Source organism: Epinephelus moara, chromosome 4 (assembly GCF_006386435.1).
Source record: "Epinephelus moara isolate mb chromosome 4, YSFRI_EMoa_1.0, whole genome shotgun sequence".
Taxonomy (NCBI): domain Eukaryota; kingdom Metazoa; phylum Chordata; class Actinopteri; order Perciformes; family Serranidae; genus Epinephelus; species Epinephelus moara.
In genome coordinates this window covers 36,530,030-36,555,590 of record NC_065509.1, presented here as the reverse complement: position 1 = coordinate 36,555,590, position 25,561 = coordinate 36,530,030, and the positions used below count along the sequence as shown (strand labels likewise).

Sequence of the window (25,561 nt, the reverse complement as noted above, 5' to 3'; positions counted from 1 at the left end):
AAGTATTTGTAAACAACAAGACGATTCCCTCTGTAGTCCGGCCGGACGGATGAGTCATGGCCTTGTAAAAGATTATGTTTGTTTCTTTTAGTTGGTGAGGATGTGTCGCCGCAAACGCGACAAACATCCGCTAACTTTGACGGCATTCTCTGCGAGTGCGGCTGAGCCATTTTGTACCGCTACACGTGTTTCTAGTGGGACCATGTTTACAAGCACAAGAGTTCAGCGAGCCACCGAAGGACCGCCCTGCAGATTTACTATTGGTTCTGCAACGTAGGGATTTTTTTTAAACTCTGAAATTGTATCCGCCCATCTAAACACAAAATCAGGGAGAAAGTCATCAGTCTTTAGTTTAGCAAAGCGTCTAAAGACTGACTGGTGAGTCTAACTTCATACTTGCACTTACCTGTTGGGAAAATGTAGATTAACTTCACTTACTATAATAACCATATTCCTACATAACACTTACCTCAGCAAAAGACTACATGCATACTACTTTCCTGCAATGCTTACCTAGAATGCTTAAATAAGTTAAACACGATTCGTCCAAAAATCTCTCCTAAATTTGGTTAAAAGGTGTCTTGAAAGGGTCTTAAAAGGAATTAAATTTAACTATCCGATACCTGTAGACACCCTGGTATTGTCAATACCAGTATATCACAAAATCCCTTGTCACAAATTAAAGTTTTATTTGTAGGATGTCACAAGCCAAATGTTGGGAACCTCTGGTTTAGGAGTATGAATTTCATATTAATTTGCAATTTGTTACCTACTGTGTGCACAAAGGTCAGTGCACCAGCCATCAGAGTCTTATTTTGGAAAAACAGTGTGAGTGTTTTCAGCCTCTGTTTGTGCAGATTGGACACTTCTCTATATTGCTGCGCTACACTGTAATTTCCTGAGCAGGTGTGTTCTACTTAAAAATGTTAAGGGTAATTGTGATGTTTTGTTCGAGTGCATCTAAACAGACATTGTCAAGTGAGAATTAAGATTGTTCTTGCTAGTTTGGAGATTTGAGTCTGTAACCTTTCCTGACACCTACAGTATTATATAATATTGGTTCTTAGGATTATACAGTTACACTTGTGGCTCAGGTCTGTTTTTTCAGTTTAGTGAGAAATAAGCAAGTCTTTCTTTGTTGTGAGAAACTTTGAAGATGATATGGTAGCTAGCAGTGCAAAACAGATGCTTGAGGGGAGGTTTGGCTGTTGTTGCTAAATCATCTACTACAGGGTTTCTCGCCCTTTTGCAAAAGGCTGAAGTATCTAAACTGGTGCCATATGTCGTTCTGATTGTTGAAACTATATGTTCTCAGCCTTGTTTAGAAATCACGAGCTCCACTGTACTGTCCACTGTCTTAAAGTGCTGTTAACTGAAAAATAGAAGAAACTCAGTGCTCCCAGTGGAGTGTCAGCCATATTCAGAATTCAGAATTTGTTTAATTATATTTGAGACGGGCTGACTGTAATTAGGAAGCTGTAAATTGGAGAGTTATCAGCAATAAGTCAGAATTAGTCCAAGCTGACTAGTAATAGTCACATGGGAGTGGAGGATTCCTGAATTAAGGTCCTTGGGGGGCATAATGTCAGGAAAATGTATGGCATGTATTAATTATGTTCCAGGCTTACCAAACATGCGTGACAGTTGATAGTAAATTAAAATGTCTGCATTTATTCACACCCAGCTAATGCCTAGTATGTTGCAATCAGGTGATACTTACACACAAACATAGTGTCTGTGGAGGCTTATGGACATTTCTGTTGTTAAACTCGCTCAGTGCATTGACTGGCAAAAATCTGCTGAATGAGACAGATGGGGGGGTTGGAGAAGAGCGGCTCTGAGCTTGTCAAGACATGATGCATTGTGTACATAGTGGGAAATAGGTAGTCTTCATTTGAAAGTCAATGCCAAAGCTTAGACGTGCTCCGGGGAATTTAAAACGACGAGCCAAAGTTATGGTGACGCTTCCTGAGGGGGTCCAGAGAAAACTTCCAGGCTGTCTCTGTCTCCTGTTCTTTAAAGTCACATAAATAAGACTTGGACTGTTTACACAAACATACACTCTTACCCTCACACACAGGGACTTGTATTTACAAGTATATATGACATGCTCACAGTAGAGTTGATGTCAGTTGAATTAAGGACCATTTGCACTAAAAGGTATCTCACTTTTTCCAATATAAATCTGTGTTTTGCTTTTAGGCTTTTATTAGGAAAACCTTACTTGTAGCCTCAGTTTCACTTTGGATAAAGTATGTGAATAAATAATACACTCAATTTCCAGTTTATTAGGTATACCTAGCTTAAACTAATGCAGTAGATTCTGCAGTAAATTCTACATTTATGAAGGTCATACTGTAGTTTTTGTTAATAATTTAGAGAGGTATTGATTCAGCTTTATGGGGATTTTGAGGCTAAAACGCAAAACTCTTTAACAGCATTACTGACTGAGTGTTAGCTATTTAGTATAAATATTTGCAGGGCAAGGCAGTTTTTCCTATGTTCAACGTTTGCCTTCACTTTTGCTTCCCTCCTATGTATGTAGTTTGTCATTGTGCTACAAAGCTCTATTAACAGTAATGGTGCACAAGATGAGAAGAAAAATGGACTCAGTGACAAGAAAATTAACTCGCCAATGGCCACAAAACAAAAAAAGAAGTCTTTGTGCAATCTGGTGTGTAACAGGGACAGTGTGCATTGTTCAGTCCACAGTAAAGACAGGGTTTGCTCTCTTGATAATGTTGCTCTTTTATTAAAATACAGAGCAATATAGCTCCTGGCTCCTCGTAAGATTTAGGGCTGCTCCTTTAACATCGGAGATTCGAATTGTCAGTCGGAGACCCCTCAGTCGACTGAGATTGCTTCAAGTCGAGAAGTATTTTTGCTGGTTAGTGTACTTCTGGGAATGTTTTGGTCCCCAGAATTTGCTGCCGAGTGAGCGCTTTTGACATTCACGCTACTCTTTGGTACAGACAGCTGCAGATGTGATGCAGCAGCACAGAGTAGAAGAAACTTTCCACCGTAAGGCTCCGAAATAACATTATCGTTTCACTTCTGCTTGGAAGTGGTGATTTCACAGCTCACAGATACTTTATAGGACACAGTCTTTGGCTTTTGTTTGATGTGTAGTGTCGGCAAAAAAATTGTTGCATGTTTCCGACCTGTCATTAGTTTATTATATTACATGAATACCACTGTTCCCACTGAACATCCAGCTGAGCCATGTTCAAACTTTCGAAAAAACAACACAGATTGTTGAATATTAGCATTAATCGGCTGAATCTAATTCGACGGACATAATTCTGAGTCGGGTACAGCCCTCGTAAGATTACCAGTAAGTCAGTTGAAGTAGACCTTGAAAATGATTTGTACATTGCAGTTGTGAGTGATCATAATAGGTTGAATATCAGCGACAAACTCCGCTGTGTGATACAGTTAAACTTCTTAAAACTGTGCATATGTCTCTGTCTCTGACACAGCATCCTGCAAAACTTAGTCCATTAATAACCCATTTAACACTGGGACGCCGCAAAGAAGTTGATTGATTGTGCTTGCAGATATGGTAATCCACCTAGTGTGGCTCAAAGACTGTGTTAGCAGAGAAGTGGAGCAGCAGCAGCTGCAGGCAGGGTTTCTACCTGGATCTGGAGAGTTTAGAAATGCATAGAGAATGAATATGATCACATTAAAGAGGCAATAAGTACGATTTTTACTGCCCCATAGCACAGAACGACCATAATATGTCTGCAGGGGGTTGGTAAGGCTGTTGATCATTAAGAGCGTTTTAACAATTACTTTGCCGGGTTCAGAGATCTTTTGAATTTCTAGACTCATAGTTTGGAATAGAAACTCCCTGCCCACTGGATTATCAAGGCACTTTCAATGCCCCCTCCCAACTTCAGAGACAGAGACGGGAGTCAGGGACTGGCATGATGAGACATTTCATCTTTAAGTGCTAAAGGCTTTGTTCTGAAGGAAAATAGGTAAAGACCAAGGCCTCTAGTTTCGCAGACCGGGCGAGGCGGAGGCGCAGCGCACCTGCACTTCGCCAACTGGGTGTGGCCAGGCGGATTTTGCAAGTTTGGCACACCGTGCGCGCTGGCGCAGCTACTGCTCTTTCCCACCTCCGTCCCTCCTACCTGCGCAAGTTGGAAAGAGGGAGGAGAGAAGGCGTGGAGTGGGTTTTACACACATCACACCAATCAAATGAGCCCCTCTCCTCGCCCTTAAATGCGCCGCGCGAAGGCGTAATGAGAGTTTACTCAATTCGCCATGGCAGAAGAGAGCAGCAGTGTCAGATGGCCAAACTTCTCCCAGGAGGAAACTGATGTTTTGGTCCGGGAGGTCCAAGCTCGCAGTGTCCGAATATACTGAACTGCGAGTAGACCTCCACGGGCTGATGATGCATTGCCTGTAAAATGAACTTGAATTGAATTATGATCATTTTGGCATGTAAATCACAAAATGAAAGATGTGAAAACGTTTGATAAACTTTATTTTGACACAAACACAACAATAACCAGCTTCAATGACAGTAGACCTGGTTTCAGCTGGCGAGCTTTTAGTGCACCTTCGGCGAAGCCTTTTGGCACGAAACTGTCACTGCGCCAAGCTGGATCTGTCGACACCTCCCCCTGCTGCACCGCCACACCCATCTCAGCGCACCTCGGTCTGCCAAACTACCAAACTGAGCGCGCCTCGGGTTGCGCTGCTCGAAACTAGCTCTGCGCGGGGTTCGCCACCCTGTGCTACGCCGGGAAACTAGAGGCCCAAGGCTTAAAGCAGAATCATAATGCCAGTATGTTGCATATAACTTGTACAGTAGTTTCTTTGCAGATATTTCCTTTGAATATATGCTCTAATTAGCTGGTTTGTCTCAGTTGTGACAGTGTGACTTTAATGTTTCTGTAAATTTAATGGGGCAAGGTGGGTGGGTTGGTACTGCAGGTGGGCTGGTGGTGGGTGTAATTTTATCAAATTTTTTTGACAAAGAACATAGATTTTAAAATGCCAATGTCTCCAAAGGTTAAGCAAAAAGTCTGGAAAATGGGTGTCGAATCTGGCAGACAATTATATGCGCACCCCAGCTGTTGATGTTTGTTCTTGTAATTGAAAGTTTAAATCTCCGTCAGCATGAATCCCATACAGTGCACGGGCCAAGTTTTCGAAAACCAAGATAAAGGGATGAAGTTTCAAAGCAGAAGTTGTGCAGAAAATCTGCAGGTGTCAGACAGCTCAAGAAAGCAATAAAAGTCACATAAAGTCACGAAAATAAAGTTTCAATGTTCCCTGTACGTCCGGCACATCAAAGCGACACACTGCTCTGCCGGCACAACCTCCTGACCTCCAGTGAATAGCATGTGGGCCCACAGAGCTGCCACAACAGTGCCATTGTTGTCTGACTCTGTGTCACTCCAGAAGAACAAGGAAGCGGGGTCACAATCCTGCTGTCAGTCATCTCCTCCGCTGGAGGATGATGAGCAGACACTGGTGGCTTGACACGGCTTAGAAAGTACAGCTCAGTGTTTGCCTGTGAAAATCAACAAGTCAAGTCGAGTCAAATTTATTTATAAAGCTCTTCTAACAAAGGGGATTTTGTGCTGCTCAAAGAACTGAGGGCATAAATGCAGATAAAGACGAGGGATGAAAATAAGAAGGAACAAACAGCAGATTTTTAACATAAATCTTGTGTGCATGTGTTTGTGTATTTTGTGTGTTAAATTGGGTTAGGCAATTTGAGAGCAGTGGCTGAAGTGTATCCATGTATTTCCTGTGATTTTACTTCCTTGAACATTGCTGTTTCTGGGACACAGATTCTTTCGGGTCATGTTTTTTTCCCCCCACAAACACTGTTTTGTTTAATTCATGCTATGCAAAGGTCAAACTGGTTTTTATACACAGCAATAAATTATTAAAATGCAGTTATATCGGAGGTGAAAAGTGAATATTCTCTCTCGCTTAAATAAATGTATTTGGCCTGCATCTCTGTGAGGGTGTGAGGAAACTGTTTGCGATATCATCTCTCTGCCACATCACAGTTGCTTGACTTAGACACTCAGACTAATTAATCCAAAGCCCTCACTTTAATTGCCTTAATATATTGGCTCTTTGTCTTCTTTATCTTGATTTTCTCATGACGTCTATTTCCCCTAATTGATTCAAAAGGAGATCTAATCTCCTTGCCGAGTGTGGGGCACGTATTGATAGCTTTAGTTTAAACCAGCGACAGTTTTGCGCTTCCCATTGTCTACACTAATTACGGCAGACTTGATGCATTGTCTTGGCTAACCAGTATTGAACCTCCAGAGTGTTGGAGAAGAGCACTCACCTTTCTTGTTTGGTTTTTGACAGGAAAAGACCAATGAAGACAGCCAGATGGTGGTCGGCGGCAATTTTACTGTTGGGGCTCGCTGTGCTCGGCGCCAACGGGAGACCCAACAAGGAGGGATTCAGGTCGCCGCTCTATCGACCAGTCGTGAGATTTCGACACAAGGTATTGATCGAAGCCTTTTTTCATTTGCTGTCTGTAACAAGAGGAGTATGTGCTTTTGCCAAGTATGAAACTAATTACAGTGGCGCTTTCTTCCTCCATCAGATGACTCTCCTGTTGTTGTTTGTCTGCCCACTGAAAAATACTTGATGAATCATTATCCCTCCCTCTGTGCCAGGGGACTGTCTTTTCAAAGACAACATCGGATTTATGCGAGGCACAGCTGAGCAAAGATGAAGACGAGCTTTGAATGAAGTGAGGATGGTCGCATGTCATTTTAGCTGAACGTTTAAAGTAAAAGATGTAATTTAATGCTTATTGACTTAGCGATACAGGGCAGGCCCCACAAGCAAAATCAGCTGCTTTTATTAATCGCTTTCGCTGCATCTGAAGGAACAAGTTACATTTATTTTCCTCTAAACTAGTAGCATAGTCTGTTTTTTCTCTTATTCAATTCCAAAACACCAGAGTAGCAGAGATGGATCAATTAGAGCCAGACTGGGATTGAAATTGACTGTTTTGGCAGAGGGGGACTTGAGGAAAGCAAAGCGTTTTGTCAAGAGGCATTAGTCGGATTGTGGTCCCTTAGTACACATTTCCCATAAGCCCCCTTTGCTGTTATGTTCCCTGGTAAACACATCTCCACTCTATTCAATCCAAGATAAAAATTAGCAGTGACAATAAAGAACATTTGTTATGTTTGCTTTTACTTCAAGGCAGTCTGTCATCTTCAGACTAAATATTGCATTTAAAATTTGTTCCAGACAGCTTTTGTCACTCTGCATGGGAATGAAAGGCAAAGATAGTGGTACCAAAGGGTGGGTGGGTTAAGAGGTGGTTAGAAAGCGAGGAAGACGGAGAGCGATACAGAGGAAACAGATGGTAGGAACGTTATTGGACTGCATCAGAGTTGAGCGAGGAGCCGGGAGCGATGCAAAGCTGTTAAATCGACACAATGGTCAAACACATTTTGACCTTTTGAGCAAGATTTATTCAGAGAGATGCTTTCTAAACACGTAGACCGCAGCTATCAGCTATGCAAGAGTTCTGCTTCTTTCTAGCCACAGCTACTCTGGAAATTGTGTGTGTGTGAAGGAAGTGAAGAGATTTAAACTTCAATACCCAAAAATCCTGTAATATGATCTGAGTAAAGTGCAGAGATAGCACTTCTGCCAGAGTGGGATGCTTTATACTGTAAGAAAGAGGCAAACGATCCAACGTCCACCCCTGCCTGGACAGTGCTGGATTTCTCTCTTAAAGAACCAGATCACTGTTTTTTAACTGCACCTCTATGTACAGTGCAGCACTGCACCATTGTTGTGTTAATACTTTGGACCACAGCTCCTAGATCCTGCATAAAGGCAAGGAAACAAAGGCAAGGAAAAATAAGCTTTCTAGATTTCAGTGCCTCACAGTTTCATCTTGTAACGGGGATATAATGTGGCTTTCCCTAGCCTGTGTACTCACCTGTAGGTATAGGATTTTGGGGATAGATTGAGCTCTTAGATATCAATAAGTGTAACTGATCTAGGTAGGGAAGTGTCCTATTACCAGAACTTTATTTTAGAGTACGGTGGTAATATAAAAACACTGAGACACATATCTTGGAGGTATCTCTACTTGTGTTGACTTCACAATTTGCTTTGCATTTTTTTCCCCACTTTTTTTTCCCACTTTCCTATACTGATGCTTTTATCTTTTTTCCTCCCATGCAATCTTAGGTATCCCTGCTTTCACATTATTCTCTGTTGTACTGCACTGAGATTGCACTGTGTGCTTTTTATTGTATTGCCATGTCATTTGAATGAAGCATGCATACCCTCTTAAATTAGGTTTAGTTCAACCAATAGCACATTTTGAAGGTGTCGTAAATAGTGCTTTACTGTACCAAACAGTATATGATCTTGTGTTGAAACTTAATAGTTTCTCTTCTTATTGGCCTGCTTTGGAACCAGAGTGACTTTAATAATTAAACTAATGTACGTCCACATGTAGTGAGAATTTGACGAGAAGCTACAAAAATGATGTATGTGCTTTTCCACTCCAATGAAATTAATGTGCCTGGCGCTGTGATTACATCGCAGAGGAATGTCATTACAGCATCTGCATACCATTACAATTCATCCTGTGAGAGGACAGAGGTAAACTCCGCTCATCTATCCGCCTGTCAGGAGAGGCTGTGGAAATTTACGGCCCTTTGGTGAAAAATGGCCACATTGCAGGCCCTTTTTCCCAAATATGTCATCGGCCTTTTGGTTGCTTAGAGAATTTTCTCCGCTGCCGGCTAGATTGCAGAGAGGCACGGGTCATCCACTTGTCAATACAGTTGAGTGAGCAGTGTTAAAGAACAGTTGCTTCGAAATGAGATATCCACCGATTGTAGAAAAGTAATACCAAGTTTCAGAACGTTGCTCTCAGCTCAACATTTGTTGGCACAAAAAGTCTCTACTTACAAACTTATAGCAATTAAAGCTTTTTCAAAACCTAGCTTGCATCACATTTTTGATTAAATTCCTCTTACGTTCATCATTAATAGAATATGATAGTACAAAAACAACAATAATTTTTCTAACTGACATAATCTGCACATTCAGAGAAAGGTACTGAGTGTCCTTTGAGCCCCCTGCCATAAGCTGTGATACATCAGTGGCCGTGTTAATGCTATGCCTTTTCCTTCGCTTTGAAGGACAGTGTTTGACAAGGGTAACGGGATCGGATACGACCTTTATATGCTTTCCTCACAAAGACTTCAATCACCAGGAGGCACTTGGCCATAAACAGCTGGTCACATGCTCTACCCATAATTCCCATGGTATTGTTTCAGAAATTCACTGTGAAATCCTCCACAGGGGGTCAGGAATAGGACACAGATCCTGGCCACTAGAATCCAGTCCTAATTATAATTGATTGTAATGGGAATACCACTCAGAGTTAATGTTGTCAAGCCTCTATTACAGGGTGAGTTTATTTTACAGTGTTATTTCACTTAAACTCTTTTCATAAAGAGTTTCACTGCGATAGTGATGAAGCGACTCGACGTGTAATTTGTGAAATTTGTTGAACAGTGGCCAGACTTGCACCAGGGACAGTTTCTGAGAGTTTGTCACTCTGACATCAAGCTGTTATGTCAGGACAAACAAAATGGAGGCAAGGACAACTGTGTGCAAAGCCCCATCCATCCAGCACTGGCTTGGCCACATGGCAAATCTAGATTAACAGGGGATAAGCAGAGAGAGGGAGAAAGAGCGGGAGGGGGGTTGGGCAAATGAGATTGAGATAAAGAGACAGGGAATAGGAGAAATAACAAGAATAAAATTCATAAGATGATGTGCGGTAGGAAGTTGAAGGTGGGGTCGACGATTCTGGGGAAAGATTGTTGATAATTGAACTTGTCACTCAAACAAATACACCACTCCGGTCAGTGCTTCCTCAGAAGCTTCGTTTTACCGTCCCTCTTGCTCCCACGGCTGTTGCTCTTTTAACATCCACGGCCTTTTCTTTGTTCTGTACACGAGCACCGGTGCCCCCTGTTGCAGATTGGCTGGAATAGTGTTGTGTGGCTTGGTCCAGTTAGCGAGAGGAGATATTCACTGAATTTGACAAAATGTGTGTCAGAGTAGAATCACAGACTGCACCTTTTAAGCTCCAATAGACAGTGTTTGTCTTAAATGTGACTACTGTCAGTATGATTTCCACCCTCCTCCTCCTCCTCCTCCTCCTCAGCTGGTCAGTTGTAGCCCCAGCCCTTGTCACTCATCTTGATGAGCTGTCTACTTTCAAATGGCAGCCAGCCTGAGGCTGAGGTAACCAGCTTCTGTAAAGTCTCCACAGGGGCCGAGGAAGCAGACGCCGTATGGAGCCAATCTGCTATAACAATAACACGATGTCGATGTCCATGCTGGTGTTAAACTGTGTTTTTAAAGTCTGTCCTGCTGCATGCTTATCTTTGTTGCTGTGTAGCTGGTTATTTATTGTAGTTGTTACTTATTACTGATATAATGACTTCTGCTTTGTTAAAAAAAAAAGGAGAGGGATCACTTCAGTGTGGGCGTGTTGCCACAGGTAAAGAAGATGGATTGTGTGCGCACAGCTCCAATCGGGTACAGGTGCTAGATGAAAAACAGCATACAAAGGAAAAGGAGCAGCACCTTGATTTTTCAAAGCTCCCAAAATGTGTGTAATTGATGCAGTGTTTTGATCTCCATTTTTTGTCTGATAAAGACTCTGAGTTTGATAAAAAAAAAACACACTAAGGTAGTCTGTGAGGAAGGATTTTACAACTCTGGAGAGTTATCATGGAGTAAATAATTATGTATCCTCCTTTTATACCGATTGTGAGATAAACAGTGGAATGACAGTGTTCACATTACACAGTAATCTAGTCGGAATATGCCTTAATGTTTTTGTTTTTTCCCGTGCAGTTTGTTGCCAGATGAGGTTGCAGATCAACCGCAGCACAAGCTGAGCCAGGTTAAACGTTTTTGCCAGGTGCCTTGCGTTTTTTTTTTCCAGAGCCGTCTGCATCAGCACCTTTGCTTTCCCACTGTCACATTGAAGTGAATGAGGGAGCTGTGTTGTTTTTCACCCAGCACTATTGGTCTGAACTAAAAGATAGATTCAGCCTTGCTTGGGGCATTCTACTGTAAATTCTACTCACTTGTCATACAGGTGTGTTGCAATTTGCAGTTATATGTTTCAAGTTGAAGTGCACTTGGAAGTTGATGGTGTGGAGGAGTGAGGGATGTGAGATGTGAAGCAGGAGAAGGAGAGGAGAAGGAGAAGAGGGGCGTAGGTGGAGGGGGGGGGGGGGGGGGGTTGAGAGATAAAGTCAGAGAGCGAGAGAGAGAGATGTGGGCGGTCAGCCAGCTAGCTGTGACAGGGGCAGATGAGCCACGGGTTGTACAGCTGGGTGCTTCAACGTCCCCAGAGTCTGAGGGCAGCAGAGACAGGCCTGCCAGCGGCCCTGGGGAAATCACTCTCTTCAAACAAATGAAGTGTGAACACTGTCTGCCATATGCAAATAAGCCCCATTTGATATCTTCCCTACCTAGTGCAATTCCAAATGTCACCTCCTCCAGAGGGGTACGAAGAATGTCAGGGAGCCACAGGTGCTTTTTGTGATTTGGGCCTACTGTGTCGCAAGTCAGCAGTGTTTTGTAAAACATCCAGAAAGATGACTGCAGGGACGACTGTTTACCAGATCATGATGTTTAATTTGGTTGTCTTTTAGGTATTTTGGTTACCTGTAGACTTTAACTCATTTTTAAAATCAAATTAATAAGATGACAGTAAAGCTGGTTATACACCAGATGACATTTTCCCAGAAAATAAAGTAATCTATTGTTAAGGTTCCCCTCCAGACATGTTTTAAAGTCTGTAAAAATACTATGCTATGATTAAAATTTTATATAATATGGTTTTCCCACATAGGCAGTAAAAAATATATACATCTGAAAAGGGGCTGGAAGCAGACTTACTCACTAAGAAATTCAGAATCCAGCCTTGCACCTCGCCCACCACCGCTGCTTAGGTTGACTGATGAAAGAGCAGTGCGCATCAGGATGGCTAGCATTACCCTGAAAACACACCAAGCAGTGGCGAAGTGGGGCTTGCCACAGTAATGACTTTTTTCTGCAGTTGGGAGGCGTGTCATATGTTTCAGGCAGGAAGAAATAGTTTCTACCAAAGGTCATCATGTCACAGCAGTCACAGGACTTTGTTTACCGATTGGCTGGTATCTCTGGATGCAATTTACTTTAAAAAGTTAAACTATCTCTAATTTTTAGTTTGGCCTCACTTTGCTGCAGAATCAAACAGCCGCAAACAGCTTGGAGCGGTCGCTGCAGCTTTCCATGGACATTGCACGGCAGCTCGCTGCAGGCTGAACTTCACTGCTTGGTGTGTTTTCGGAGGTAGAGGAAACATTGAAGAGATTTAGGTGTACATGTTTGAGCCTCAGTCAGACCCAAACTCGATTGAGGAGTTGTGCAATCGGTGAATAACAGATGTATCAGAATGGTATGGGTAGTTAGCATCTTTTATTTATTGATGCTGTTTATAAGCTTGTTCAATGTATCTTTATACAGTGGTTCAAATTATGTCCTACGATAAATACACACAGATCAGTTTGCATGGTATCCTACGAATTAGGGCCCCACAAATGACTTAAAGTACGTAACGAAAAGGTACTGTGGTTAGGTTCAGGAAAAGGAACACGGTGACGATACACCTTTTAAAGAGGCAACAGACAGGATTCGTTTTTTTTAGCTTGGCGCCACCTAGCGTCAGTGGTGTTGTGTCGCACTGTTGCAACGACCAAATTGACTGTGGAGATCAGAAATAATCAATAATATGACCCTATTAGACTCTCTAAATTAAATAAAATGTAGGCTGTAAAGCCACTGGTATACCTCTATGTAGACGAGAGGGTGTGTGGAGACTCCCTCCTACTAAATAAATGAGTAAAGAGACCGAGCAACAATTATCAGATTCATCTGAAGAAAAAACAAATAGTAATGCAAATAATTACACCAGAATGCACAGTACCAGTACGAACAACTCACAGTAAATTATACCAATATGTACAGTATCAATACAAACAACAGTAGACACAGTGGAATTATACCAATATGTGCATGTAAACAGTCCCGATTCTAGAATAAACGGCACCATATGGAAATGATGCGGCCGGTTGGAGCTCAAATTGAATGGGAAACAAAGTTCAGTGTTCACTTAGCTGGGTGTAACTTAGCTGGGTGAGGTCTGTCGATAGCTGCCTCCATGAGAAGAGAACAGAAGGAAGGGAGGGGGGTATCACTGTCCGAGGGCTGCCGTAGAATGGCAACGAGGATGTCAGCCGACCAACACTCGCTACCCGGTCCCTGGTTGCTGGCCAGCTAGGAATGAACTAGCAGCCAGTACAGTACTGTCCTCTTTCGTCTAGCTAACATTTAGCCGTGTTACTTACTGATCCATTAGAAAGAAAGCTAGCTGGACATCGGTTTTGAAGCCTCTTTGGTCACTGAGCGCCCTCCATCTCTTGAACGCCTGACTGAGGTTTACTCTTGTTTTTCCTCTTCTTTTATCACTCTCCTTTTTGCTCTTCTTTGCCTCCTCAGACAGAGGAGCTCGTTTTTTTTTTTTTTGCTAGGCCGTTTTTCACTTGTCTCCAAACTTTGTCAGCCAAAAAAGTTTCATTCTGTCTAGCTGAGCTTTTTATATTAGGCGTAATAAGTCCACTCTGACCTGGAGGTTTCAAGTTTCTTTGCTGGCATTTGCATATTAGACAGCGATTGGCTTTTGAATTTGTGACATATGTAATCTAGCTTGCCCGGGGCACGTTTAAATCGCAGATTTTTTGCACAGATATGTCCTTCTCAAACAGAGGAATGTGAAAACATCTCTTTATTGATATACTTTGATAGGAGAGCACAGATAGGAGATGGGGGGGGGGCATCTTTAAATAGTTGTATTTTAACTTTTCCTCTGAATATGAAGGGGTCGATTCCAAACACATAGAACCACTATTAAAATTTGTACTCATTTTCGTGCTAACGTGAAAAGTCGATGAATTGATGAATAGATTGACAGAAATCTAATTGAAACAGCCTCATTAGCAACAACAGATATTAATGTAAGTGTACAGACTCTTCTTCAGGGAAGTATCAGAAGGATAAAATGGCACAGACAGATTCACTGACAATGATACACAGTGTAGTAATCAAACATTGGGGTGAGCTGAATTAGTATTGTGGTCAAAATTAATTTTTAACCAGGGAGATCTTTTGATACATGTATCCATATGTGTGTAAAATACTTTAAATGTATTCACATGCTTTATTAATTGACTTAGAATCAAATCAAGCATATTTTAGTAAGAAAATACACAGTATGCATATTCACTGTGCAAACACTGGAATTGGGTAATCTGCTATTTTCAGTAGGCAGTCATGGACCACTGTTCATTATTGACTGTAGACCTGTTGCATAATGCATCTTCTCCATAACACCACTGTGCTCGAGCTGGTAGATAGAGAGTCTGAATTTTCTGTACAAGAACGAGAAGGATGAGCTATGCAGATTTCACTGTAGAGAAATCAAATATTTATGCCTGTTTCTTTCGTATTCATGGTTTTGTGGAGAGCAGCAGACTACTCAGAATAGTAGTCCTGATAACAGCATTTTCTACAACCATCATCACTATGCATGCTCTAAATGCAGCTGATTTTATAACTCAAGGGGTCATAGATTTTTGCTCTTCTTTATGTCTCTCTACACTAGGTTTGAATGAGTTCACTCTTTTTTCAAATACAGTTAAGTTATGTTCTGATTTGCTGTGAGTGAGGATATACTGCAGAATTGTTCAAGTGATGCAAGACACCTCAAGAGGCATATATGGACATCCGATCTTAGACAGCAGGAAAGACAAAGAGAGGCAGAAAGATAGAAAGAACGAGTTAGAGTCGAAAGGCAACACTCATGTTGGAAAACAGCAGAGCAACATCAGATCCATAAATTTCTATGATAAAATAGGAGTGAGGAACAGTGTAACTTCTAATTGGAGGGAGAAAAAGATTAAGTAAGGAATAATTAAATATCCTTGAGATAGATCCTAAAAATTTTAACCCTTTTTCACCAGAAACTTGTCAAACAACAATGCTTGGTCATTGGCCCCTAGCTTCTGATGCCAGTGAGTGAAGCAAATCCAGCGGCCTCTTGCATATTTTACCAACATTTGGTGGTTGGTGCTAATTTCCAACTCTGGACATAAGTCACTTTACGTTACGTCAGTAGCAAATACACTTATTCTAACCCAAACTGCTTTTTTCTCTGATCCTAACCAAGTGCTTTTGTTGCCTAAACGTTACGAAGTACACCTAGAAACTAAGTTAACCTGTGTTGGAAGCTTATTTTGAAAATGGACTATGCATGTAACAAGCAGAAACTATGCATTTCCTGTGAACATGAACGTTTATTGTGAAAAGACATTATGCATGTAACAAACAGACACTTAGATGCTTGCCCTGATGGTCTAAAACTGATGGTAGAGGGGTGCCCAGAACACCATTGTTGGGCGCATACGGCCACTGACAAGGCATCAGTGTTTGACAAGTTTTGGGTAAGAATGTGTTGTAAATATCCTTAATGTGTAATTACTCCCTTTGACTGAACCTTAAATACTCATTATAAACGATCTTATCCTTCAATGCTGCGTTTATGTCCTTGTTTTCTTTTTCCATTTCCTTTTAAAAGGTTTCTGTGCCTTTTATTTGCATTTTGGTGATTTTATGTTGTTTTTCTGAACTTCTAAATGCTTTTTAATGTATTATGTAAAGCCCTTTGAATTGTCTTTGTGAATAAAATGTCCTGTAGAAATAAAATTGTCTTCCCTTGATCGACAAAATAAAATCATAGTGGAGATGACATGATATGGGTTACCACTTAAAAGGTTTATCATTGTCCATGTAAGTAAGGAAAATTACCACTTAACATAATGGCATGTTAATGTCTGACTTATCAGTGCATCATTGATTGCCATTCAAACAGGCGACACGACAGTGTGTCAGACAAGTTCTTTCAGTAAGAGAGAAATCCTTGGACGTTAATGTCATGGCTGCACTGACATATGATCTCAATTGAACACTCAAGTGTTTGTAAAGAGAGATGGCCAATGTATTAAGTGGTCTATAGAATTTAATTTCAATGGTACAGGCACCACAGATCTCACTCACTCGGCTAAATGGAAACATGTCGATGAACTTGTGGTTTACTGTGACTCTGATAGCCTCTCATTTTTCTTTTTTTGTTGTTCCTGCAGGATGGGGTCCCTGAGAGCTTGAGGATAAAGGGTGAGTTTCCATTTCTCATTCCTTCCTCTTTCTCTCTCTCCTATGACATGCATTTTACACAACCAGCGTTACACATCATGCAGGTTAGGTGTAGCGTTGTCGTGTGATGGAGGCGACAGCATGGCTTAAGCACATCTGCCTTGGCTACCCATTGTGTAAAGGACATAGTGCACCTTTCACAAAAACCTCCGCTTTAGGAAACCCATTAGTAGCATGGCACACTATTGTGTGACGTCTTTCAACCACTTTGTTTGGCTCAACGTGAAGATCTCACCACATAATCACATTTTTAAACACAGTCAACCAACCATGCTCTAGGGGTGTAAATCACCAGCTTCATCACGATACGATATTATATCGATTGTTTGGATGACGATACGATGTTTGCCGATATCACAAAGTCTGTCACGGTACGATTTCGATTTGATTCAGGAGCCTGCGATCGATATGACGCAATATCATATGCCCATCAAACACAATCATTTACATCAACTCACAAAAACAACTAGAATATGATTTGACCATTTTATTTCTGAGCTCTTCCAGGTATCAGGCATTTAAATGAAAAACAGTATTCTTCTGTAACAAAAAATTGTAAAAATAGACCTGTTCACTAAAATGGTGACACAGACGTGCTATGTGAATTTCAAAATAAAGGTGTATCTTTAAGATGACAATATGGATCGATGTTTTCATTTTGCATTGATGTAATTGGATTGTTAATCAATGAATCAATGTATCGATGTGGATCGATGTATTGTTACACCCCTACCATGCTCCGGTGCAAACAGTTGCCGTGGTGATTTCTACTGGTTTTCACTTAACCAGGTGCTTTTAAACACTGGATCTAAGAAGCATAAAGCAAGTTTCTCACAGTGGACTTCACCAGCAACTGATGTATGTGGACAAATAATAGTTTGTAGAGGTGCACACTGTTTGATGCCAGAGTAGTGCGTTGTACTGTATGAGTCATGACAACAGCAGATAGTGGAAAACACTGTTGTGGCTCAAGCTGCTTGACATCACAACATCAATATTACATCATCTCTTCAACTTCAGTACGGGTAATGGTCAACCAGAGGGAGCAGGGGAGAGATCAGACCTCAACAATGGTTTTCAAATGAAGCTGTGGGGGATATACTGCATGTCCACGTTCTGTTGCCACAGCATGTTTTGGGTCAGTTTTGCAGCTGTGTAGTTGCACAAAATATGTTCCTGTTGATACTGACAGTTTAGAGGTTTGGAAGATACATTTACCTTTAACACCAAAAAGAGCAGTTCAACTCTTAGCTTTAACAAAATAATTTTCTGCTTTGAGGGTTCAGCAAACTAAAAAAAAAAAAAAAAAAAAAAAATCAGAACTCACACTCTAACCATAACTTTATTAACTGATGATACTTCACACCCAAAAATACTTTTTCCCATAGAGTTACACTGGGAAAGCAAAGTCTGTAATTCAATGGATTTTTTTTCTTTCTTTTTTTTCTTTTGGAGTGTCACAACAGCGTGAAATGACTTGTGTTGCTATCTGGATTTGATCCGTTACGTCCCATAACATTTTGAAAGTCTGAAAGAGACGCACGATTAAATAATTTTATTCCCATTCAAGTTAGCAGCATGCTAAACCGGAAGTAGCTGGCACGGCTGGCGGAAGTTAGCTGCTTGGCTGGCGTAGTCTGTAGTGTACTTGGTCTGTTGTCCTAATGTAATGGAAGATTTGGGTAATTTGCCCCCAAAGTTGTATCCAGTTCTTTTCATACACCCATACTTTGCACTGACCGAGCTTTGTTTTGCTAAAAGAACACTTTCTTCTGTGAGACCAAAGCACTCCCACTGTGAGAGTGAAGGATTGCAACTAACTATTTTAATTATCAAGTAATTTCAGTCAATCAGGTTGGAATATTTAAAGGTTTGATGTTGTTCAACCAACAGTTCAAAGTCTGGGCGATGAAACAACTTTGACAGGGGATTGAGATAAAAATTTATGTTGATAATAATACGTTTTTGACATTTTTACTTGATATGGATAGATCCAACAGCCTATCATACAGTAGAAATAAACGAGTAACAGCAGGATAACCTCAGAGCCGAGCCCACAGCGAACGGAGTTAAACAGACAGTAGGATATATATTTTAATGGAGTCACTGACAACAGTGTTCATTATCCATAAGTGCAACAAAAGGGAGACGGTATAATCAATTTATCAAACACCTGTTGAGCAAGCAGAACACAACGTAATTTACGGTCTCCACTTAATCCACACCCATTTATTTTACACAGCCACAGAACTTGTTAATCTAAAGTGCTGAAAGTCAACTTTGTTATGCTCCAAAGCTGAGGAACTCGTTGACAGGAAAGGTAACGCAACGTCAATTATATAGAAGCGGTTTGAATATCTTAAAAGCAAAGAAGCGCAGATTAAGACAATCTGCAAAATATGGCGTTGCTTGGTGCCACCTAAGAAAGGTAACACAACAAATCTTTTCCATCCTAGCGACCACTGCATTATTTTAATAACTTAATAACTTTAATAACTTTAGCTAGAAAAATTACTTAAACGATGAATTATCATTTCAGCTCTAATTGATATCCACAATGAGTGTCTCCACTCACACTAGTTTTCAAGAAATATTCCAAGTAGTCACCTCTTCATGGTTCCCAGTGGGTTTTCTTTATTTATTATCATTGTAAAGTTGAATATCTTTGAATTTTGGCTGTTGATTTAACATATAAAAAAATTTAAAATGTCTCTTTGGACACTGGACAATTGTGATGAGCAGTGTCACTATTTGTTATTTTATAAACTGTTGTTTACTTTGAAAAAATAATTGATAGATAGATTTATCTGTAATTGAGATAACCATTAGTTGTAGCTGTAGTTGGCACCTTTATTCCCAACCAGCTTCATCTACCTCTGCAGCACAGGGCGGTGTGGCCGCATTAATGCGCTGCAGTCCTCTTGCTGTTTGACAGATGCATCTCATCTGTCAACCTGTCACCTTTCTAATGTCTTCTTTGTCTCCTCTAAACAAGAGTCAATGTCAGGCAAAAGGTGATCCTGCTGCCCAACATGTCTGCCACTAAGTGTTTGAAAGGGCCGCTAAATGGACGTCTCCCCATTTTTCTTCAGCAGGGAAGGTCGAAGCAGTAATTGTAGAGGGTGCATTACCATAAAGGGCGGCCCCAGCTGTCTGCTGTGATTCACTTTAATGCGCCATGTTCTGTAAGCCGAGAGGGGAGATCTCACTTTGGCCAGTTTTCAGCAAACTCATTTCCAGCCCCGATAACGAGAAGGCAAGCGAACTGTAGAGAAAATCATAAATAATTCAAGCATCACCCTGTACATTGGAGGCTTCTCATTATTACACAACTGAGGTCAATTTAGCGTTAAAACTTCAATTTTACAAGCTACGTCACCATCTACATTTCCAATGGACATCTAGCAAGCCAAAATGAGAGAAGACACAGAATCAGCTCAGCAGAATACAGTGATGCAGTCAATGTTTACAGAAAAGTGCAAAAGAATTCCTGGTGGAGAAAAGGTGCGGATTCAGTCTGAGTTTTAAAACTCCTGCAGAATACATTCATTCATTATACTTAGTGGCTTCTTGCATGTCCATAACCTAAAGCAAAACCACAAGTCACTTATCTTTTTAAAACATTTTCCTGTCTCAGACTTTTAACATAATTTTCTCCCTTGAAATCACAACCAGTTGATAACCTGTTCACACACATACATTCCTGAATGTGTTCAATTGTCTTAGACTTTAATGTTCCTTTGGCCTGTGATAGACTGGCAGCCCATCCAGGGTGTAACCCGACCCACTATTTCACCTCATATGTGCTGCAGCCCCAAACAGGATAAGCAGTTAAGAAAATGGATGGATGAACATTATATTCCTACATTTAGTGTGGATGGGAAAACAAAAAAATAATTATAGATCGGGGGAATGCAGCGCCCTATAAACTCTAACTGAATGTCAGCACGGAAGAGACAAAGACAGACAAATGCCAGCCGGTTTCCAGGATGCTCTGTAATTGGAGTCCCAGAACGAGCGTGTGCCACACTAACCGAGCTTGTTATGCAGGCTGCAGCAAGACCTTGGGCTGCTGGTGAAATGCAATTTTGCGGAATAAATAGACTGATTTAGCCATATGAAATACCTGATGGAACTTTGTGAGATAATCTTACCTTCCTCATTACATGTAAAAAAAAGTGTCAGCGGTGGCAACACTGTTATGAAGGATGACATCTCCTAGTATGGTGTGCAAACGAGAGACTCCACTGTTGTTGCTGGTGTTTACGGACCATGTTCAGTGTTGCAAACCCCTGTTTTTTAAATGAAGGACAAATTTGTTTATGTTCTGCGTATATTGGGTGAAAGAAGCTTGTTAAGACTTCAAGAAGAAGTTTTAATCTAGGTTCCTTGTAATTAGGGTTGTTACAATTTGTGATTAACAACAGTACATTACTCCTAACTAAAACAATGTGAAAACCAGTACATATTTAAACCTCAAATTCACGATAAAAGACTCACAGTTAGAGTAATCTTGCCAGGTATGATGGAGCGTGGTGAAACACTTGAAATAGCACACTGTCTATATCTGGAGATGCTTTCCATAATCCACTTTGGAGAGAGACTGATGAGGTTTGTCGGGTCACACCTGTCCAGTGGACGGTGCCAAATCAGTCTAACTTCATCACTTCAATATATTACGTATTTGTGTTCATCACATTACTGCAGCTGGATGGCTGATGACATTTTCAGTCCATACTAACAACAGTGAGGTGAAACAGCTACACAGATGTGACATTTGATCTTGAACACTGTTGCAATATTGTTGTTTTCCACTGCAGCTGTAACATGAATATCATTTTTATTTACTTGGTGATGAAAACAATGAAATTATTCATACTTTTTGAATAAAACTACAATTATGTTTTATGCATATCATCTTAGTTTCCTGACAGTTTAACATTAACTTGACTTCAGCTGCTTTTTAACAACTTTTGTTCAGGCTCTTTGACTTCAGTGTTTCTGAAGGTAAAATAGTCCAGACTTTTTGTATGTTTCAGTCTTGGCACAATATTTTTTAAGAAGTTTAAGATCAGGGCATACAGTTCACAACTTAGTGGGGTTTTTGACATGGTTGCCATCTTCTTAGCTGTTTGCTGTGAGCCAGACTCTTCTGTTCTGATCCCTCTTTTCTGCTTTTAACTTTACTGTTCCCCCGTCATCTACACATGTAAACACTTTAGGCATCTTGAGATGCTACTGTACTTAAGCTTACATTTCATATTCAGTGGACTAACAGGGCTGGGCAATAAGGCTAAATATGTTATCACAATTTTTTTTTTTTTTTTTTTTTTTTTTTTTACATCAGTCGATATAAATGATTTTTCAGATAAATATCAAATCATGATTACTTTCAAGTTTAAAAGCTTATTTTTGCTCCTGAGGGAAAGTTGAAGAAACCATATGGTCAAATGTGGGTTAAACCAATAGTTCCCAGCTGGTGGGTCATGGTTCAAAAGTGGGCTGCTGGTGCCATGCAAATGTGTCAAGTTTGTAAAAAAAAAAAAAATACACACTTAAATTTTAAGTACAGTGAATTTCTGGCATGTTTGAAGTGCCGCTTCTTGCTGTGGAGTGAGTAACTAACGCACAGGTACTTGACAGAGACAGCAAACTAGTTTGACAACATGGCCAAACACAAGTATGACAGTGAATATATTAAACTGTTTTGAACTAATAGATAAGGAGAAATCTGGACCCTGTGGCTGGACCACTTGGGAACCACTGGTTTAAACTATTATTTATCGTCAGAACATGACAGCAGTTTACTAAACAGCAGAACATTTCACAAATATGAGGTATATTTAATACAATTATCATCAAAGTAACATCAAGTAATAAAACAATAAATAGACAAAGAAATATTAATGCTGGTCAGGTGTATGTCAAACTCTTTGTAGAGACAGTTCTTAGCTGACAGTGTAAACAAAAGCAATAGACAAAAGAAAAATCTCAACTGTGGTCTGTATTTTCTCTGTTTAAGTTTCAATCCCTCAGTGTGTAATTTCTTGATGGCTGTTTCTTGATCACAACAGTAAGAAAAGACTGACTTTGAGAACGTTGTGATGTAACGGGGTCATTTATGCAGATGAAAATCTATGTGACTAGGGCTGCAATGATGAGTCGACTAATCGATGACTAATCGACTATTAAAATAATCGCTGACTATTTTAGTAGTCGACTAATCGGTTTGAGTCATTTTTCATAGAAAAGTACTATAAAAGTACCCCAAAATACTCTTATTGCAGCTTCTTACGTTCAAGTATTGGCAGCTTTACACACTCTCCAATGACAGTGAACTAAAACCCTTTGGCGTGAGTATGAAACAAGACATTAGATTACATAATTTTGGGGTTTGGGAGAGACAGGCCGACATTTTTTCAGCATTTTAACACATTTTTCGATAAAATGATTAGTCGACTAAATGAAGAAATAATCGACAGATTAGTCAACAATGACAATAATCGTGAGTTGCAGCCCTATATGTGACATCACGGAGGCAGGAATCATATTTACACAAGTTTTATTAATGTTAAGTTTAGTCGTGTTTTGTCATATCATCTTAATGAAATAGCTGGCTAGCCACTCACATTTACCTGCTAACTTACTATTAGTATTAGATGAGTCGACTACCCACAGCAACTGTAGCTAATGTTATGTGGTAGCTTTATGAGCATGTTGAATGTTGTTGTTATGTTATAATGTTACCCTACACATTAGCTTGGCCCCTTGTCTTGTCTTCTTCTTGTATTACAACTAGCCTACTACGTCTTCTTCTGCCTAATGACGGGTGGCAACTGCTGATTAAGGTGCATTACCGCCCCCCTTTACAGGTGTATGGGTGGTTTAATTATATCGAAGATTTATAGAATATTTATTATATTTCTCTTGAGAAAAATTATATTGAGATAATTATTTTGTTGCCCAGCCCTACAAGCAATTAATCCATACGTCAACAGTGAAATTAAGTGTATGGTGACAATAGTAAATCTGGTCTATTTTTTTTTTTTTTTTTTATATGGCTTTGGTTGATATATTAAGTGGGCTTACAATTCTTGCTGAGCCAGATTTAGTTTAATATTGTTGAAATCCAGCATTTAATCACATTTCTCATAACTGGAGGACGTGTGTTGACAGGTAAGGTTCATTGAGTAATCAGTGTAGACTCCATGCATGTTAATACAGCCACTGAAGAAAGATTTCCCCACAGATAGACTGCAATATAATTTTTAAATAACAATCGAACATCCCAGGCTATCCCCATTAGTATTAGCACAGCCTTTCAGGTTTGAACTCTGCACAAGAACAAACATCTTGTTTTGTTGCCTGGCACCACTGTTTATGTTTCCCTAATCTATGTCGTCTCCAATTCTTTCATATACTGACATAATATATTAATTTGCATGCATAACAGCTGCCTCACCCCCACCAGACCCAGGCCCATAGCAGAGGCACATTTGAATAATTCAGAGGCTGCAAACACCAAGCTCTAAATTGTATATTAATTCTAAAATTACACACCACCCCCTGGGCCCGGGTTACACTTTCAATAACTCGTCACAGATGTACTGAGAAGCGGTAAATGCTGCGTTGCGCTGCACTTTTCTCAGACAGAATTATTGGAAGACTCCCTGTTGTTCAATCTAGCCTTTCACTGTTTTGCTACAATTTAATTTGCAATAGCTTTCATACAGTAAGTCTTAATCAAGTAACTGTAGTTTCACGGAATGTGCCGTCTTTCTGGGCACAGAGAGAAGTCGCTTTAAAAGAGAGGCTATGGGACTGCACTGCACCATCTGCTTATGAGCACCACTGACAGGCTTAGATGAGTTGCCGAGTTTAAAATAAATAAATAAAAGGAAAGCCTATAGGATTTTCCTCTTGAATTCCCACAGGACCTTTCTGGCTGGCTTTACGGGCCACTTGTGCTCCTTGACCCACTAAGCCATGAGAGGACAGTTGTGTCTGTCCTAAATACTGTACAGTGCAACTCCGTCACCTCCTCCGGGGAGAAAGCCGGCTATACCTTTCATGGTCACATGCACTTCAAAGAGCATTAGGGCTACATTTGCACTGCAGGTCTTCACGCTCAGCTTTCAAATTGTTGCTTATATCTGTGTTTTTGTGGAGGAGTGTCCAAATCCTTGGATATATCTTTTCAGTTGTCTGACAGCAGTATGACCTGACAGTGATGTGAAAACACACCCACCATAAGTTTAAAATGGCATTACATTTGGTTGTCTACACATCTTTCTCCAATTCTCTTCCATAAACAATGATTCATACACAGCATGATTTTGTTCTGTATACTACAATACAGTTGATTATTCTGTGTGTTTAGGACACTAAGGAGCTGAGGTGCACCAACAAAGTTAAGGAGAAAATTTACATTGAAATAACTAATTGTTGCATTTCCATAACTTTGCATCTCATTTATATGACTTTTTCTGTTATAGTGAAACTTTTAAAGATGCTAGGAGCAAGAACATGTATTCTACAATAGACTACAGGTTAACACAGGAATAAATACTCCAACCGACCACATTATTATGTACACCTGTTCACCTGCTTGTTGACCAAAATAGCTAATTATCCAATCATGTGGCAGCAACACAATGATTTTAGACATGTAGACATGGTCAAGACGACCTGCTGTAGTTCAAATCAAGCATCAGAATGGGTAATAAAGGAGATTTAAGTGACTCTGAATGTGGCATGGTTGTTGGTGCCAGACGGGCTGGTCTGAGTATTTCAGAAACTGCTGATCTACTGGGATTTTCACACACAACCATCTCTAGGGTTTATAGACGATGGTCTGAAAAAGAGAAAATATCCAGTGAGCGGCAGTTCTCTGGGTGAAAATGCCTTGTTGATGCCAGAGGTCAGAGGAGAATGGCCAGAAGATGATAGAAAGGCAACAGAAACTCAAATAACCACTCGTTACAACCAAGATATGTGGAAGACCATCTCTGAACCAACAACACGTCCAACCTTGAAGCAGATGGGCTACAGCAGCAGAAGACCACACCAGGTGCCACTCCTGTCAGCTAACAACAGGAAACTGAGGCTACAGTTCACACAGGCTCACCAAAACTGGACAATAGAAGATTGGAAAAACATTGCCTGGTCTGATGAGTCTGGATTT

General features: G+C 40.4%; 1 protein-coding gene across 1 annotated transcript in view; it reads left to right on the top strand.

Annotated features, from left to right (window-relative positions):
- fstl5 (follistatin-like 5) overlaps window positions 1–25,561 on the top strand; it is a 253,793-nt gene that overhangs the window by 32,634 nt on the left and 195,598 nt on the right. Inside the window, exons 2-3 of the mRNA XM_050042857.1 lie at window positions 6,352–6,493; window positions 16,308–16,338. Of these exons, the coding sequence (XP_049898814.1) occupies window positions 6,352–6,493; window positions 16,308–16,338 (173 nt within the window). The remainder of the gene's footprint in view (window positions 1–6,351; window positions 6,494–16,307; window positions 16,339–25,561) is intronic.